General features: G+C 46.0%; 1 protein-coding gene across 2 annotated transcripts in view; it reads right to left on the bottom strand.

Moving 5' to 3' along the window:
• The window catches only part of DEF6 (DEF6 guanine nucleotide exchange factor), a 133,275-nt gene that overhangs the window by 50,144 nt on the left and 62,699 nt on the right, over positions 1 to 20,432 (bottom strand). For both annotated transcript variants that reach the window (XM_089677554.1, XM_089677555.1), the window contains one exon: positions 7,311 to 7,529. In XM_089677554.1, the coding sequence (XP_089533680.1) occupies positions 7,311 to 7,529 (219 nt within the window). The remainder of the gene's footprint in view (positions 1 to 7,310; positions 7,530 to 20,432) is intronic.

The following is a 20,432-nucleotide window of genomic DNA, read 5'->3' as shown; positions in this document are numbered from 1 at the left end:
TGGCAGTAGCCCATGACCAAGGTCCGAGCTCCTTCTGGTACCATGATCTGTTCCCCTTTCCATAAGAGACCATCTCTACTCTGTATCGGGACTCCAGGTAAGTTGGGGGGCTCCATAGACGCAACCTGTAATTTAGACCACCTCCTCCTATTACTCCACTCTCCCACTGAGCCAAACACCTCCACTAGTAGTTTCTCACGCTCCTGCACATCCCGCTCCCATGCCACCTTCCTCACCCTTCTCCTCCTAACCGCGGGGGACATCTCCCCGAATCCTGGCCCTCCACCTTCTCCCTCACCCGCACAACACCCTCCCGCCTCCACGTCCTGCCGCAACCCCCGTAACTTAGTATCTGTCCCCCTGCTCCCTAAAATCTCCCCCCCCGTTTTCATGTGCACTCCTGAACGCCCGATCGGTGTGCAACAAGCTTACCGCCATCCACGACCTCTTTGTTTCCCGCTCCCTCAACCTTCTAGCGATCACAGAAACCTGGATCCAGCCCACTGACTCTACCTCCCCTGCTGCACTCTCCTACGAAGGTCTCACCTGGACCCATTCACCCAGGCCTAACGGTCGTAAAGGTGGTGGGGTTGGTCTGCTCCTGTCACCGCAGAGCACCTTCCGAGTCCTCCCAAACCCCCCCTCCCTATCCTTCTCCTCCTTCGAGGCCCACTGCGTCTATTCTCCCCAACCCCCCTGAAGATTGCTGTGATATACCGGCCTCCTGGATCCATATCCCGCTTCCTGGATGACTTTTCCTCCTGGCTATTCTTCTTCCTCTCCTCTGAGCTACCCACCATCATCCTTGGGGATTTCAACATCCCTGTCAACCTCGACAACCCGGACACAACCCATCTCCTCCACTTAACCTCCTCCTTTGCACTTGCACAGTGCATACAATCCACCACCCACTCCAATGGTAATATCCTTGATCTCGTCTTCTCCAACCGCTGCGCTCCCCACAACCTCACTAACACCCCCTTCCCTCTCTCTGACCACAACCTGATTACCTTCTCTATCTCCTCGTCCTCCAACGCCTACCCCTCCAAATGTCACACTACTACCAGCCGTAACCTCCACAACCTTAACCCTGCCCCCCTCCAGCTGATCAACTCCACGACAGCATCCTACCCCTGTCCTGCCCCGTCTTGGCTATGACTGCCTACAACAACGCGCTGTCAACAGCCCTTGACTCACTAGCGCCTTTAACCACACGCAACATCAGACCCAGACCGCTCCAGCCCTGGCAGACTGATCACACCAAAACCCTCAAACGACACAGTCGTGCCCTGGAGCGACTATGGCGCAAAACCAAATCCCAACAAGCCTTCACCCGCTACAAATCTGCCTTCCACACCTACACCTCCTCCCTCCACGCAGCCAAACAAGCCTACTTCCTGACCCTCATCAAAGCCCTCTCCTCCAATCCTCGCCGACTCTTCTCCACCTTCAACTCTCTACTCTCTCCACCCCCACCTCCACCCAGCACCTCACTCACTGCCCTTGAGATTGCCAATCACTTCAAAAACTAGATTGACACAATTCGCAAGGACATCTCCGCAACTCACACGCCCTCTCAACCCGTCCCCTCTCACACAGCTACCCCCTCATCCCCCCTCTCCCTTGACATAACCCGCAGGGACTTTGTCACTGCTCAAACTCCCTCCAACCCTGTTCCCCCTCACTCCACTACCCCCTCATCACCCCTCTCCCACGGCCCCACCACTGCTCTGACCTCCACTTCCACCCCACCCTACATTCCTCATACTGAAGCCCCCCCAACACTCCGCACCTTTGACCTTACTACCATCGAGGAAGTCTCCAAGATCCTCTCTGATGCCCGCCTCACCACCTGCCCCCTCGACCCTATCCCCTCACAACTCCTACGACCTCCCTCCCCCTCCATCCTACGCTCCCTCACCCACATCTTTAATCTCTCCCTCTCCTCCGGCACTTTCCCCTCCCCTCTGAAACATGCACACATCACCCTCATACTTAAAAAGCCCTCCCTGGACCCCAATGACCGGAACAACCTCAGACCCTTCTCCCTGCTCCCATTTACATCTAAACTCCTCAAGCGCCTAGTCTACACCCACCTAAGCTCTCACCTCAATGACAACAACCTCCTCGATCCCCTACAGTCTGGCTTCCGTCCCCTACACTCCACCGAAACTGCCTTACTCAAACTCTCCAACGACCTGCTAACCGCCAAAGCTAATGGCCACTAGTCAGTGCTCCTACTCCTTGACCTCTCTGCGGCCTTCGACACAGTCGACCACCCCCTCTTCCTCAAAAAACCACACTCCCTCGGCCTCAGAGATTCTGCTCTCTGCTGGCTCTCATCCTACCTGTCACAACGCTCTTTCAGCATTACCTATAATGCTACCACCTCCCCCTCTCTGTTGGGGTCCCTCAAGGCTCTGTCCTCGGGCCCCTTCTCTTTTCCATCTACACCTCCTCCCTTGGCCAACTCATACACTCTCACGGCTTCAACTACCACCTCTATGCCGACGACACACAAATCTATCTCTCAACCCCCCACCTCATCCCCTCGGTCTCTGCCCGAATCACACACCTACTGAGCGACATATCAGACTGGATGTCGCTCCACTTCCTTAAAATGAACCTCTCCAAAACCGAGTTTCTTGTCTTCCCCCCCAGCTCGGACACCACCCCCCATTGACTTCTCTGTCACATCCAACAACGCCACCATCAAACCCGCCCCGCAGGCCAGAGTACTGGGTGTCATTCTGGACTCCAACCTATCCTTCCAGCCCCAAGCCCAATCTTTAACAAACTCGTGCAGACTCCGCCTCTGCAACATCGCCAAAATACGCACGTTCCTAACCCCAGAAACCACTAAACAGCTCATCCACTCCCTCATCATATCACGACTCGACTACTGCAACTCCCTCCTCACTGGCCTGCCTCGCCGCTGGCTATCCCCGCTTCAGTCGATCCTGAATACGGCTGCCAGACTCATTCACCTTTCCCACCGCTCCATCTCTGCCACCCCCCTCTGCCAATCCCTCCACTGGTTTCCGATTGCGCAACGGATCAAATTCAAAATCCTAACACTGACATACAAAGCTGTCCACCATACTGCCCCGTACTACATCTCTGACCTAATATCCAAGTACAGCCCAGCACGCACACTCCGCTCCTCACAAGACCTCCTTCTCTCTAGTTCCCTGGTCTCCTCCTCCCATGCCCGCCTCCAGGACTTCTCCAGGGTGTCACCCATCCTCTGGAACTCCCTGCCCCAACCCATCAGATTATCACCTACTCTCCTCTCTTTTAGGCGCACCCTGAAAACCCATCTCTTCAGGGAAGCCTACCCCACCCCCTGCTAACCTGCCAACCTCCTCCACTCTTCCTACCACTCCATCCCCCACAGCTATCTCCTCCTGTACCACTATTCCCTCCCTCCTAGATTGTAAGCTCCAAGGAACAGGGCCCTCGATCCCCTCATGTTTTGCATTGTATTGGTATTGTTCTGTCACATGTTCTGTCCCCCTTTGTAATGTACAGCACTAAGCGAACTTTATAAATACTGTATAATAATAATAATAATAGACAGGAGCTCTGATTGCAGTAATAGGAAATTACCTGCCGGCAGGATGGTATCTGGTTTGGGCATTTCTTTGGGGTCCTCATACATACGCGAGAGCGCGTCAGGTTTTGTATTCTTGGACCCTGGTCGATATGTTATATGGAAGCTGAACCTTGAAAAGAATAACGCCCACCTGGCTTGACGCGGTCTGAGGCGTTTGCTGTCCTCAGATATTCTAGATTTTTGTTATGGTCTGTGTAGACCAGAATGGGATGCAAGGCTCCCTCCATGCTGTGCTGTTCAAAACTACACTTTTTCGCTTTGGCGTAGAGCCCGTGCTGGGGAAGTCGCTCCAACACGCTCCTGGCGTGACCTCGATGTGCCTCCAAAGACGATGAAAAGATCAAGATATCATCTAGGTAAACTATTACAAAGATTTCCAAGAAATCTTTAAATATGTAATTCACAAAGTGTTGAAAAGTGGCCGGTGCGTTACATAACCCGAACAGCATGACTAAATATTCAAAGTGACAGAACCGAGTGCGGAAAGCGGTCTTCCACTCATCCCCCTCGTGTATACGGACCAGGTTATATGCACCCCTGAGGTCCAGTTTGGTAAAAATAGAGGCTGATTTCAACCTCTGAAATAACTCGGGGACTAAGGGGAGAGGATAACGGTTTTTAACCGTAATTATGTTCAGCTCCCTATAGTCAATACAGGGCTTCAGGGATTTGTCCTTTTTCTCCACGAAGAAGATTCCGGCCCCTGCCAGTGATGTAGACGGACGGATAAATCCCTTTTGAAGGCTTTCGTCAATATATTCCTTTAAGGCTCCTAACTCCCGTTCAGACAAGGGAAAAATTCGGCCTAAGGGAATTTCAGATCCCAGGAGAAGGTCAATGGGACAGTCATACGCCCTCTACGGGGGAAGAATGTCTGCTTCCCGGGGACTAAAAACGTCAAGGTAATGGTGGTATGCTGTAGGAACCGTTTGTGCTAGCTCAGTGTCTGTGTTTGCACAAAGCAGAGTCTGGGTGTCTGGTGGTGACCTCGGGTAGTAATGTTCCTGGCAATATGGTGAATTAAACTGAATTGACCCAGTCCTTCAATTAATTTTGGGGTCGTGTGCACGTAGCCAAGGAAGCCCCAAAATAACTGGGAATAGTGGGGACGCAATGGCGTCCAAGCGGAGGAGTTCTTGATGATGATTAGCCATTATACTGCATATAGGAGGGGTCTCTCGATCTACCAACCCAGATTTAACTTGAGTCCCATCGGCCAAGAGGATGTTCAGGCCGTGCTCTTTGGTCAGTAAGGGAATCTGCTGCTGCGCTGCAAAGTTAAGATCAATAAAACAACTGCAGGCCCCTGAGTCAATAATGGCCGTCACCTGCACGGTTCTTCCGGGGAGCTGAAATGAGATCGGTATGGCTAAGTGAGAGGGTTTATCTACACAAGCAGGAGTCATAGCAGAAGTAGTGGAAGAACATTTACTTAACTTCTCCGGGCAGGAACGTACCACGTGGCCTGCTGCTCCACAGTATAGGCAAAGGTTGTTTACCCATCGTCCCTGGCACTCTTCAAACGTTAGGGAGGGCCGCATCAACCCAAGTTGCATTGGTTCGGCTCCCTCTGATGGTTCTGGATTCCGAGTACCGGCAGGGGAGTTTGGAATGGTCAGAACCCATGGCAGCATGTGGGTTTTAACCCATGACTGGATCTTTCAGACCTTCATTCCCGAAGCCTGCAGTCAATCTGAATTGCCAGAGTTATCAATCCTTCCAGGGAGTCAGGTACACATACCCAAAGTATGTAGAACTGTTTCAGCCGAAGCAGCTCATTGCGGATAATCGTATAGTTCCGCCATTGCTTTAAAAAATTAGGAAACTGAGTCCAGGTGCGAATGGCGACTCTCCAACAGACGGTGGGCCCAGCCTTGGGGTTCCCCCTGTAGTAGGGATATGACGAACCCCACTTTTACAGATTCTGATGAAAAAGTCCGTGGCTGTAGGTTAAAGTATAATAGGCAGGAATTCTGGAAGGCCCTGAACTTCCCTCAATCCCCATTGATCCGCTTGGGCGTTGGCACTCGAGGTTCTGGCGGAGACATGGCGAACACTGCTCCAGCGGAAGATCCTGCAAGGCCCCTGGCAGGAGGCGGATCAGCCGGGGCTGATGGCGTGGTTGCTGGCGTGGTTAGGGTCTGAATACGTCCCTCCAGATGTGTATAGCCTTCTTGGAGAGTTTTGACAGCTTGGGTGAGTGCCGCCAGGTGTTGGCATATCTCATCCAAGGGTGAGGGACCTCTTCCTGGCTCAGTCATGGCCGTATGGTTCTGTCACGGACTGACTGGCAGTAGCCTCTACTGACCCACAGGCCAGAATTCCTCAGGGCGCGGAGTCTAAGCCTCAGTCTGCTGTTTCACCAGGGCCCCTGATGGTGGGGATGGACTTGAAGCAGCCTGAGACCAGGTCGCGACTCCCGAGTACAACCAGCTGTGGTAGAGGTGGTTTTGCCAGTGGTAGGTAGCAGGTGAGAGCCAGATGTGAAGAGATAGTGTGTAGCATCGTCAGACAGGCCAGGTCGGTAACAGCGGAGGCAGACGGTACAGATCGGCAGGCAAAAGGATAAACGAGTCACAGGCCAGGTTCAGCAACAGGAGGTCAGGTAAACAGGAGAAGGCAGAAGAATGGTCAGACAAGCCAGGGATCAGGGCAGGAGAGGGTCACGATAATCCGGGTCAGGCAGGTTCGGCAACAAGGCAATCTCAGAACTAGGAACAGGAATAAGACCATATGGCACTTGAGAATTGCAAGAGCCGGCTTTAAATAGAGCGCCCTGCGCTGTCATTGGTGACAAGTGTGCGCAAACGCGGCCGCAACTGCCGCCGCGGGTGCCCAGGTCCTAGCGCCCGTGTGTTAGTGCGTTTTGGCAATCTGCGCATGCGCAGACCTATGCGCTGCGGAGATCCCTGACATTGAGCATTTTTATTTTTCCCGTATGTGCTTGCTAACAATAAATTAAATCATGTTATGGTCACTGCTACCCAGATGTTCTTTTATATGGTCATTCGTAATAAGGTCTGCATGGTTTGAGATTACCAGATGCAGCAGAGCATCATTCCTAGTAGGAGCCTCTATGAACTGTACCATAAAATTGTCCTGTGGAAGGTTTAAATATTTTTGCCCTTTAACTGCTCCTGCAGTACCATTACTCCAGTCAATTTCCAGGTAGTTAAAATCCCCCATTATTATCCCTGTCCCAGCCCTTGCAGCCCTTTCGATCTGTGCAAAGAACTGAGTCTCCACCTCCTCAACACTGTGAGGCCTATAACAAACTCCAATGATTACCTTTGTAGTATGCACTCCCATGTGCAGTTCCACCAATAATGCTTCTTTTTTACTTGCACATGATTGGGCGACGGAAATCAGCAGAGCTTTACCACATTTACTAAGCTCTGGGGAAAATGAGTGCAACTGCACTTGTACAGTGCACAGTCTATTTGCCTTTGTAAATCCACCACAGCATGTATGTTGATTTTTCTGTCTGGCTATGCTCTATTTCAAACTTCTTGCATAACCAATAACATTTCTTCTTCTTTCAAAGAAAAAAAGGGAACCTTCAACTATTTAGCTTCTGTTGTATTAGCAGAAAAATCTGTCTATGCAGAGCCATCATAAGTACTACAGTATGCTTTAGTAACCATAGAGCAAAAGGGCCTACATGAATACATTTTAAAATAGAAAAGGATCTCACCTGCTTCAGTACATCTTGTATGATTTCTTCATACAGATCTTGGATTGCCATACTAAGTGTTTCCATGCTGATACCCCGCAGGATTTTTGGTGAAGTAACAAGATCAAGGAATTGCCAGACAGATATTCCTTGTCCTAAGGAGGACAACATCTCGCCCAGTTCCATCTCTCCTATTTCTGACCGGGCTGTTGTGAGCAGCTTCTGCAGAAGGTACTGCACCTTTAAAAAAAAAATCAACAAAATTCAGAATTGTTACTGGGAAGGAAGCCTTTATTTAGAGGTATTTCAGAAAAACTGCAACTAAAAAGCAATTTAAAAAAAATGAATTTCTGTCCAGTGTGCATGGAGTCTAAGCAATCACTAAGGCTCTACCACTCTGAGTCTAATTTAACAATGTAAATAATAATAATAAAATGTAACAATTATCCAAGAGAAAAGTACAAAGTAGACGGAGCAAAGATTTAGCAAATATGTTGTTTACTTTAGGTTCCTGCAAAAAGCTCACCCTGTAAAGAAGAAAGTGAACACTTCTGCTTGTGCTGCTACGTGTGGTTCCGCTGTAAATAAAACCCTCTGATGACGCGTCTTCCAAAATTGACTCTTCCAGGAGTGTCGGTTTGCTACGTCTCCTACAGTGTTTTCCTGCCAAACTCTATATTAAAACTCTATATTATTTGCGGATTTATTGCATGGTCATACCATCCCACACACTGGTGTCCGTTGTGTAGCTGGGTTGAGAGTTGGCGCCTTGCATTGTTAAAACACATAGTACGCTTCACCTTTGTTTTTTTCTTTTTACTTTACTGAAATGTCAAAATCTGTCATATTACTAATTTCAGTTGAGTTGTGGTGCAGTGAATGGCAGTGACATGGAGCGCACTATGAAAAAATGCAGCATTTGTTATACAAACACACTGCAACTCACCTCAAGGCAGCACTGTGGCGTAAACAGGATGCAGTTCTCTGTGCCCTAGTGTAACAACCTACATTGATCTATGCAGATACACACAGCTCATCTGAAGTGGTGTGTGTAATGGTTGTGCATATTAGGCACAGGGAAGCTGTAGGCAACAGCCATCTTGTTCAGGTCTCAGCCATTTTTTCTTTCATGAGCCCAGTGATCTTACCTCCTCCCTCCTCCTGCAATCTATGGAATTCATAACCTTAACTTTTAACACACTTCAAAAGAGCCTGTTATCTTACCTTAGGGACAGCAGAAACCAGCACACAGGCCTTGATCAGAGCTGTAAACAGGTAATTGAGTTCTGGAAGGATGTCTGATTCTACTGACCATAAAAACTGTACAGATTAACACTTCCTCTTACCTATCATAAAACTATGACAAAATTCTTCAGTTGTAGGGTGATTAAAGCACTAGGAACACCTAGCTTGCCATAAAATGTCTATCCAGAATAGTCAGGTATAGGGAAACCTCTCCTAAACCTCTACCCAGTTCAAAACTTAACAACTTAAAATCCACATACAATTCATAAAATCCAACAGGACCAAGACACATTAATATTAAGTATATATTTGAACAGGGAATATCATACCGAACAAATGAAGGTCATACAGTCATGGCCAGAGATATTGGCACCCCTGCATTTCTGTCAGTAAATGCACCACTTCGCCCAGAAAATTACAAATATTTAGGCATTCTCATGCTTATTTGTTTTGTTTGTATTGGTATGACACAAAAAAAGTGGAGAAACAAAAAGCCAAATTTAACACATTCCACACAAAACCCCAAAAATGTACTGGACAAAATTAATGGCCCCCTCAATTTAATATTTGGTAGCACACACCTTGGAAAAGAATAACTGAAAGCAATCGCTTCCTGTAACCATCAATGAGTTTCTTACACCGCTCTACTGGAATTTTGGACCTCTCTTTCGCCAACTGCTGTTTTGAGATCTCTCCACAGGTGCTCTATGGGCCAGCAATGAGGTCTGAACTCATTGCTGGCCAGTTCAGTACTCTCCAGCGCTTTGTCTTAAAACATTTCTGGGTGCTTTTTGATGTGTGCTTTGGGTCATTGTCCTGCTGTAAGGACAGACCGGGACCCAACTTTCTGACACTGGGCCCTACATTGCACCCCAGGATTCTTTGGTATCTTCAGATTTCATAATGCCATGCACATGGTCAAAACATCCTGAAGCAGGAAAGCAATCCCAAAACAATCAGTGAATTTTCACCATGTTTGATTGTATGGACTGTATTCTTTTTTCTAAAGGCCTAATTTCTTTTTATGAAAACAGCAGAATGATGGGCTTTACCAAAAAACTGTAATTTTATTTAGTCTGTCCACATCATATTCCCCCAAAAGGATTTTTTTTGTCATCCTCAGGTAGGTTTTGGCATAGTCCAACCTGGCTTTTTTATGTTTCTGTATCAGCAGTGGGGTCCTCCTGGGTCTTCTACCATAGCGTCCCTTTTCATTCAGATGGCAATGTATAGTGCGAGCTGACACAGTTGTACCCTGTACCTGAAGGTCAGCTTGAATTTGTCTGGAAGTTGATTGAGATTCTTTATTCATCATTCGAACAATCCTTTGTTGCAATCTTTGATCAAGTTTTTCTCTTTTGTCCATGTCCAGGGAGATTAGCTACAGTGCCAGCTGTAAACTTCTTGACAATGTTGCGCACAGTGGACACAGGAGCATTAAGATCCCTGGAGATGGACTTATAACCTTAAGATTGTCCATGCTTTTCCACAATTTGTGTTCTCAATTCGTCAGACAATTATTTGTTGCTCTTCCTCTTCTCCATGCTCCATGTGGCACACAGAGACACACAACAGAAGGGCTGAGTCCATTTTTTTACCATTTTACCTGGATGCTGGTGTGATTTCTATATTGTCAGCACCTGTTAATAGATACAGGTGAGTTTAATTACAAATACAGAACCATCACAAACTTGGAATGCAATTATTTCTTACAATTTTGAGAATAATTTTGTCCAGTACATTTTTGGGGTTTTGCGTGGATTGTGTCAAATATGGCTCTTTGTTTCTCCACTTTTTTTGTGTCATACCAATACAAACAGAAGAAATAAACACCAGAATACCTAAACATTTGTAATTGCAACACTTTTCTGGGCAAAGTGGTGCATTATCTAACAGAAATGTAGGGGTGCCAATATTTTTGGCCATGACTGTACATGACTAAGCAAGACCGTACGAAAGAGGAGATAACACTCTCCTACCTCTTGAGTGACAGACCCATCTGAAATACTGTTCAGTATCCCTGAACACAAAATGTAATGCTGAACAATAATCTACCAGTTTCCAGAATGCAACCTGTACATAGTGGAAGATTTTAATATTAGTATAAAACTGTGTGTGAGGGAGGGCCACGATACAGTCATAAAAGTGATGACCTCTCAGCTATCACCCCTTAAACCAGGTAATTAGTCAGATGGCCTCTGTCAACACTCCCCTTCATGTTAGATAAAAAAAGAGTGCAAGCATTTTGACAGCTCTCATTTAACATCTAACAAGGAACACCTTACCAGACTTGAGAGAGCCACTGTACCGTTTTTGCTTGATCATTGGACTACATTTTCAGCTCCTTTTTAATTCTCTGTTGCTTTATGGTCTCTTTGTTTCCTTGTAACATCCTTTTTTTGTAAATAATTTATTTGCACCATTTTGACCTTTTCATTATTAAACCCTACTTTGAAAATGTTGAAATTGTCTCTAACAGCGTTAATGCAAACTGAAAGAATCCCTGTCTCTTGAAGAGTGCAGCTGTATATGACAAATCTCTGAATATGCCTGTCTTTGGTGACAGTGTGTGTGCAGACCTTTATTTTTCATATATTTGTTCTTGCGAAGATTGTGAGTTTCTGCTTTCTCAGTCAAAAGGTGGTGGTGGTAGCTTACAGAGTTAATTGCTTAATCAACTTAACCCAGTGACAATCGTTCTCAGATACCTGGCACATAGACTGTGGTCCCGGGAGCTGGAAAATCTTTGTGCAGGGTGCAGCTGAGAATGGCATTGCTATGTAAGTGATAGCGTGTTGTGCGATTGGCCGGTCCTTTGGCATGAGTTGGTGAGAGAGGCAGGGGTCGGGATTCGCAGTGTCACAGTGTGCACAAGCCCTAAATCTTTAAACATAAGTGGCGCAAGGCTGACTTTGCAAATTAGATACTTTCTGGTTTACGGCAGGCCATACACAGGGCAAATTTCTCGATTCCCCCCATCAACACAGACAGTGTTGATAGGGGTATCCCTCTCACTTAGCCAATGTATTTTCCCGATGGGGGCTATACCAGCCGGTAGCGATAAACATATGTAATATCCAGCAGGCTGGTTGCACCCAAGTTGATCAGTAGATCAACTTGGGTACACTCAACCTACCCATACATGGTTCGAATCTTGGTCAGTTGCTGCTGAACCAATTGGAACCGTCTATGGCCGGCATAAGGTCAGCAATAGAAAATCAATCTGGCAGTGAAGGTGTGTATTTACACTACTGAGATTCTAAGAAATGGTTTCATTAAACCCAATTAAGCTAAAGCTAAGGCAGTCCTTGTTCACATATTTTCTGTGAAACCTTGGGGAAACAAGGTCATACTGGTCTACAGAGAGAGACTGTGTGATGACTTGTAAGTCCAAGCTATTGTTGTGTTAGGTTTGACAGACAGAACATTTCATTGATAAAGAGCAACTTGAACTGTGTAGTAACTGTTGGAAAGGCTAGGATTTATTTTATTTTGGATGTTTTTTATACTGTGAAAAATGCTTCCAAAGTTGTATGATGCTGAAAATGCTGCCTATGTTTATTTGACACTAAAAATACAACAAAGCAGTTTACAATAATTTTTAAACCTTAACTGTATGTGGACTAATGTGTGATTATGTGGTGTGCATACTCTATAATTAAAATTATTATTATTAGTACTAGCATATTGATAGACTGTGTAGGGGTTTAAGCACCCTAAAAAAATTATGTATTACTGATTGCTATATAGAGTAGATCAAGGGTCCCCAAACTATGGCCCACAGGCTAAATCTGGCCCTCTGCAAGATTTTACTTGGCCCTCTGATGTAAGATGGGGACTGTCACGTAAGGGTGGACTCTGAGGTAAAGAGGACTCTAATGTAAGAGGGTGCTGATGGGGACCCTAAAGTAAGGGGGGACCCTGATGTAAGAGTGGGGAACTCTGATTTTAGGGTAAACTTTGGAGGGACTCTGATGCGCTCACGTTTGTTTAAAATTTCTCTGCTTTGTTTTCCTGATTTTTTTATCTTTTGTTCTAAATTGTATCAAATGCTTAAAAAAAAATCTCAAAGTAAAACTTATTTATTCATTTATATTTGATTTCTTGATTTAGAAAACTCCGCTCCCATGAATTTGATAACAAGCAAATATCTTTTAGGAATTTTATGCCCAAAACAGGGCGAATGCATTCATTCAGCTTTAAAACTGAATAGATTTTGAGTAAAACCCTTCAACCTTTCCTTCTGTGCCTTGTGTCTGATGTTGAGGCAAGGCCCCCCAAATATGCCCATCTTTGAGGAGAAACTGGCAGATTGGAGGTTGGGAATCAAGGAGGGGGTAGAGATAAAAATTCTATTTTGTAGCCCCTTGAAACGACAGATTGAATCCAGTATTCTAGGACATATCTAATCCATACTGATGCATATGCCAACAGACATCCTCCCCGCTCTGTGCAGTGAGGGTGCGTCATCATTGTGAAGGTTCTGGGCTCCAAGACTTGAGACAAAAGAATGGATCTGTTCTTGAGGGTGCCTCAGTGGAATGAAAGAACCCTTTTCAGTGGAAAAAGGTAGTAGCTAAGGTAGTTGTAGGCTTAGGCTGTTTTTGTGGGGTTTGTGTTTTTCCACCCTCATAACTTCCTAGACACATTTTTCAAGGGATTCCCGAAACAACCATTCACCATCAAAACGCATGCCTAAAAGATGCCTTTTGCAAGCAGGGTCTGCAGACCAAGCCTGATTAACCACACAATTCTGCACATATGTACAGACAGTAGGGTCATGCAAAGATAGGATTGCGTTCTCTAGTCATTTGCCCAGTCTAATTAGCAACTGTTTGACAAATGGACATAGCCACAATGGCCGGTTGTAAGACAGGACCAGTGAGAGCAAAGGTTGACTTCAGTAGGTTTTCTAAGCATTTATCAACTCATTAAAAGGAGGGAACAGACTCAAAAGGAACAGTGAGATGCTTGCTGAGAAATGGCAGGGTCCACAAACGGACAGACCAATTTTCATAAATTCCTTTTCCATAGAATATAACTGAGCAAAAATTTTGGAGGAAGGAATACTTTTTTCATGATCTGGACAATCTTTATGCAAGGTACGGGTAATTTGCGTGTGCAAATGAAGTCTTTCTAGACTTCACCAGCCATTTTGCATCCATAGCTGAGGAGATTACAGTGCTTCTAGGCAAAGGCTAGCATGCACTGCATCAATAAGTGAACACACAGAGGAAAGCATATGGTATGAAACCTTGGCTTAGGGTATTTGCATGTCCAGAAAAGGAGCTGCTATAACCCTGACACTGACTGATGTGTCTCTGGAAGATAGGCTGTCAGGCTGTTGCTGGCTGTTAGGCCTCACCTCACCCCTTCAGTCTCCGCCCGTATCACCCACCTACTGAACAACATATCAGACTGGATGTCGCTCCGTTTCCTCAAATTGAACCTCTCCAAAACCGAGCTCCTAGTTTTCCCCCCAGCCCGCGCCCCCCCCCCATCCTCTCCATCACAACCAACAACGCCACCATCAATCCCACCCCGCAAGCCGAAGTCCTAGGTGTCACCCTAGACTCAAACCTGTCCTTCCAACCCCATGTCCAATCGCTGGCAAATTCATTGTATTGTATTGTACTGTCCCCCACTATAATGTACAGTGCTGAGCAAACCTTTTGGCGCTATATAAATACTGTATAATAATAATGTTGGAAGATCAGCCAACGTTCTCCTGACATTCTTGCCAGAAATAGCAGGAAGTGCACTTGCATACAACTCTGTTACCACCCAAACAGCAATGCTGAGTGGGAAACCCACCAAATATATAAAATTTTAACATTGTAACAACACTACCTGCTATCAACAGAGTTGAGACATTTACAGAGAAAGAAACCACACTAACTGAACAACACCCCACATATAAAAACATATATACCTGGAAACCTTGACTCACCTTATCCACACTGCAGGTTCCAGAAGGGACCAAACTACACCCATCATAGTGGGAATACCCCTGAATGGGTCTCTAGGGCCTAGGTACAATAGGAATGGACTACAAAGCAAACATTGCAGACTAACCCCGCTGCTGCAGAGTCCAGGTACAGATCCCAAGATTTAAAATGAGGGTAAATGAACTGGAAACTGCCAAGCTCTGAGGAAATAAGCAGTTGGATCCTGATAGAAGTGTCAGTCCAAGTAGTGAAGAAAAAACTTAAAAAATAAAGAATAGATTAGAAACCACTCCACAGCAGAAGAGGTACATTGCTTCAGGACACTGGAGTCCCACAGAGTGGGTGGGGTTATATGAGGGTGCACTGGGGGGGAGGGTTTCCCAGCAATGGTTTTGAAAGTGTCCAGTCACCTGAAGGAAGCACATTTCAGTTTAGTTGAAAGAAATTAAAAGATGTAGTGTTCTCCCTAGGGCTCTTTTCCCAGGTACTTAACCTAGGTGCTTTTTTTGCCCACCCAGCACCTGCAGACCTGTTTTTTGGGAAAGAGCCCTGGTAAAACCATGTTTCAATGGCCAGTCATTTGCTGAGCCATCAGTCATTTTTGACAATCATTTCCAATCTCAGGGATCCAACAAGCCCTTCCAATCCTCAATATTTAGTAAGTGTACAGGTCACCAGAAGGTTGGAAGCCTTCTGTCACGATTCAAAATGATGGCATTACTGTTGTACACTGGATCAAGCCTTTTCCTCCTTGTGCTGCAAATAACAATACATAGTTTGTCACAGAGCAAAATTAAATCAAGGTGAGTCAGACCTCTCAGGGGAATAAAATCTAGGGAAAATGCTAGTAATATGCAAGCCACCAGGCAATCTCACTGTTGAACTGTGACAAGTTGTTAGTCAATATAAAGGCCAAAACACTGATTGTTCCACCTGCAGAGGCTCTTTCATATTGACCAGGTGGACTTTATTTCATACAAGAAACCATCCTGAGCACCATATGAAAGACCTCATGTTGATCCACTCTACTCAGTCAAAGGACACATTGCTGCTCTAGTTGTTTTGACAATAGAGTAAACTTTTGAGTAGGCTAAAAGTTGATGAAACTGACCTTAACGCAGGTCAATCTTCCACTGTATATGCTATCTTGGATAATCACAATAGAATCATCCCTTAAAGTGTTATTAAAGTGATATTAAAGACTTAATTTTTTTTTTAAATAACAAACACATCACACTTACCTGCTCTCTGCAGTGGTTTTGCATAGAGCAGCCCAGATTCTCCTCTTCCATGGTCCCCTGATGGAGCTCCTGGCCCCACCCTCCTGTCAGGTGCCCCCACAGAAAGCAAACCCTCAGCTCTGTGTGTCCATTCAGACACAGAGCCATGACTTGGCCCCACCCCCCTCTCTTCTCATCGCCAATCGCCATCCCTGCTTGCTGTCTCCGCCAATGAGGAAAGGGAGTCCCGGGATTGCGGAGACTCAAGTGCACATTGCTAGATCAAGAGGGGGCTTAGGTGAGTATTGAGGGGGCTGGGGGATCTGCTACACAGAGAAGAAATTTTTTTACCTTCATGCATAGAATGCATGAAGATAAAAAGCCTTGAGCCTTTACAACCACTTTAAATCTAAAAGCAAACCTTTATTATATTGCAGCCTACCAATTCTTAGATGGCTAAAGGCTGCGTTAGGTTTATTGTTTTTTGGCCTTCTTTCCTTTATTTTCACCTGGTGATCGGGCCAGTAAGTCTGTTGTTTTTCAACAGAACAAGCTGTCCTGCAGATGAAGCATCTAGAGGGTTGAGACAAACCATTTAACACTGACAGGTGAGCTTACAATGATCAACATTTATTCATTTATGTGCAACCTTTATCCCCCAAAAAACTGTTGCTCTAACTGCTAATAAAATGTAAGCTGGAGTTTGGCTTCAAAATTGTTGGTGTATCTAAATCTGCTAGTACATCTAACACTCCTCTCCCCCCTAGGCTGACAATGCTGCTGTCCAAAGGTGCTCCTGTGTTCATTCATCCAGAGTGCAGGCACTCTAATACAGTAACAGTGTGTTACTGGCAAGATTACCAGGTGAAAACAGAAGGAAAATGACTAATAAAGGAAACCAATGCAGCCACCACATCTAATGATCAGTAAGCAACAATATATCACATTTTGGGTTTATTACCGCTTTAAAAGATACAATGATATTCCTTTCTGAACTCTTCCAGCTTGCCAACAGAACCTTTATATGGTTGTCCCTTTCCCAATGTTTTTAATTCTGTCTCTAAAGCAATTTTTAAAAATGATTAGATATATTTAAACATCAGGGCACTCTAGGAAGGTCATAGAAAAAATAAGGTAACTGCCTATACAGAAACATTGTTATATTTCATCACTAAACCTCATATCTCTCCCAAAGCTATTAAAAGAGCCAAAAGTGTTCAACTCCCTATCAAAATTTTTAATAACAACCTACTAGATTTCAAAGTCCTAAACAACTCCATCACACAATCCCAGTTAGATATGTTTAAACCTAAATGTCTTTTCAAATTGCAAAATCAATAAAAATACTTGAGAAGTTTAATTTCTGCAGATCTATTTAAATTAGAGAACTCAATTCCAAACATTAGGTTCACTATCATACCCTCTGCATTCGTCCCTTACACATTCAACCTACATAATACCCTACTACACATACTGTCATATTTTCTGCTATCCCCTTGTACACATAATGGCCCTTGTCATACCTTCTGCATTCCCATCCTGCCCACTGTCATACACTCCACACTCCTATCTTGCACATACACCCCACATTCCTCTCCTGTACACAGCACTCACCGTCATACCCTTTACACAACCCCCTTGCACATAACGCTTGCTATCATATACTCTACACTTTTCTCTCTAAATATTCTGCCTACTGTCATACCCTCCACATTCTTCTCCTGCACATACTACTCAACAAAACACTTCTTCACAACTGTAATATCCCCAAGGTTGCCTTGTCCGCTAATATCCCTAAATCCATACACAGGACAGGTGTCTCAAATCCAGTGATCTACCATAATGAATGTCACCTAGTGAGAATAATAGACTGGTAATGAATATAAAGGTTCTGAGTTGTGGACATCTGTAAAACAATGAGGTATGTTCTATGCCAATTTCCTAACTTCCATAGGCAAGTTCTGTAATTTCTAACCAAATGTACTTCAGCACAATTATATCACCCTAATAGTGCTCTACCATAGACTGCTGCTGCCACTATATGCGTTCCCACATATATATCAGAATACATTATTAACAAAGTGCAACACTGTCATATATTCCACTTGTCAGGACTCTGTCCTCGGCAGAGGTGTTAGGAGACCTGGCACCCCTGCCAGTACCTTGCATGGCCACAGAATGTTCACATCAGCTCAAATTTGGCTCCAAACGGCCTTTATAAGGAAGCCCTGCCCTACTCTCAGGTGCTGATGAATCTCTGGCTTCCCAGTACCTTGTTCCTGTGCTATTGTGATCTGTGATTTCCTGATACCGACTCTGACCTGTCTTCTCTGCTTAACACTTGATCTGACCTCGGCTTGGCTAATGGATATTCCCTCTTGCTCCTCTGTGTATGACCTCGGCTATCCCATCTGACTATGTCTGCTCTGATTTCCACCTGCTACCTGACCTTGGCTTTGAACTGGCTATCCTGTGATCCTCAGTTTCCTGGAAGGCTTGCATACCTCGCATAGGCACCACCTGTCTGCAGATCCCATCTCAGTGCATCAGCTGTGCTCCTGGGTGGACCACCAACGAGCACTCCTACAGGCGACCTATGCCACTTTGGGCCTGACTCCTGCTGTCCCACTCTCAGGGGAGTCTGGAACTTAGCCATAAGGGAAGCCCTCTCTCCATTGTCCTCTATCACCAGGTACGTGATAGTATCAACCAGCTAATATGTCTGAGGCCGAAAGAGGTGCTTCCGCACTAGAGGCCATATGCCAACAGATGACGGCCCTCACGCAAGCAGTAAAAAATCTGCAAGAAGGATACTTTCAGCTGGAAGGACGCCTTCATTCACTTACTACTTCCACGACTTCTGCAGACCAGAGTCCGTTGGTTAGTCTGAGCCCTATAGTCGCACCAGCCAGTCCGCCTCCTACCGCTACACCTGCTGTGGTACTACCGCCTCCAGAGCCCAGGGTCCCCATCCCTAAACACTTCCTAGGGGACCGACAAAAATTCCAAGCCTTTAAAAATGCTTGCAAACTGTATTTCGCATTGCAACCAAGGACCTTCTCACTAGAGGTGGTTAAAGTGGGGTTCATCATTTCTCTTCTGTCTGACGAACCTCAACCGTGGGCACACAGCCTACTAGAACAAAAGAACCCCCCACTCAACTCCGTGATCACATTTTTCGAACCCATGACGGCTCTCTATGATGATCCCCAGAGAACCTCCACTGCTGAGTCCGCCTTCCATACTTTACAACAAGGCCGACGGCCTGTGGAGGACTACATTGTGGAATTCCGCAAATGGTCAGCCGACACCGGGTGGAATGATGCAGCACTAAAATACCAGTTCCGTCTGGGCCTGTCCGAATCCCTTAAGGACGAACTAGCTAGGGTGGAAACTCCCTCCTACCCAATTAGATCAACAACTACGGGAAAGATGTTACGAACGTACCTAGTCCTTTCGCCCTACGTGGGTTCTGCCAAAGTTTCCAAGACCAATGGCTCCTGTCCCTATTCCTCTGCCCATTGGCACCTCAGAAGTAGAACCCATGCAAATCGTCCTTCTCCGACCTGCTTTAACTCAACAGGAAAGAGCACGCAGACGGCAAGACAACCTATGTCTTTACTGTGGGGCCATGGGCCAGTTCTTACGCAACTGCCCTGTGCGACCCAGTAAGTCCAGCCAACCTCATCCCTCGTATCTCCAGTTGTCCGTAACCTTAACCACTCATGTCATTCTACCCATGTCATTACAGGTGGCTGGAAGGGAAGTCAAGTTGCGGGCAATCATTGATTCAGGGGCTTGTAGCTGCTTCTTGGACATCAACCTTGCCAAGAACCTAGAAATTTTGCTGCTTCCTTAGAAACAATGGCTGGATGTATTACTGGCAGACGGCACCTCCCCTAGTTCAGGACCCATTACCCAGGAAACCATTCCCATCCTAGCGACAACAGATTCCGGCCACCAGGAATTCATCCGCTTCCATGTCTTTAGATCCCCTATGTTCCCAGCCATCCTAGGAATACCTTGGTTGCAAGCCTACAACCCACAAATCGACTGGCCCAGGAACGAAATTACCTTCCCATCGAGTTACTGCCTTCAACACTGCAGCAGCTCCACACCCTCCAATGTCCCCGTGTGCCTCTCAGTTCGGCCTACTTCAGATGCCAGTCAATCCGTTCCCTCTGCCTACCACAGTTTCCTGGACGTGTTTGATAAGAAAAAGGCCAACACTTTGCCTTCTCATCGATCCTACGACTGCCCTATTGAACTGCTTCCAGGGGCAGAAATACCGTTTGGACGAATTTTCCCATTGTCCAAACTGGAGCTGGAAACCCTCCGGCAATATATTGACGGGAACCTTGCCAAAGGATTCATCCTCCCTTTTTCCTCCCCTGCCGGGGCAGGTATTTTCTTCATTGAGAAGAAGGATCAATCTCTCCGACCCTGCATCGACTATAGAGAGCTCAACAAGATCACCATTAAGAATCAGTACCCACTCCCTCTCGTTCCCGAGTTATTTCAGAGGTTCCGGACAGCCCAAGTGTTCACTAAACTAGATTTACGAGGGGCCTACAGTTTAGTTCGCATTAGGGAAGGCGATGAGTGGAAAACTGCCTTCAGAACACGCTTTGGGCACTTCGAGTACCTGGTAATGCCGTTTGGATTATGCAACGCCCCTGCGACATTCCAACACTTCATAAATGACATCTTCAGGGAATACCTCGATCTCT

The sequence above is a fragment of the Staurois parvus genome, unplaced genomic scaffold (assembly GCF_062004578.1).
Source record: "Staurois parvus isolate SC_StPar_1 unplaced genomic scaffold, SC_StPar_1.0 ptg000188l, whole genome shotgun sequence".
Lineage (NCBI taxonomy): Eukaryota > Metazoa > Chordata > Amphibia > Anura > Ranidae > Staurois > Staurois parvus.
The sequence above is the reverse complement of the archived record's forward strand: the minus strand, read 5'-3'. Positions and strand labels throughout refer to the sequence as shown.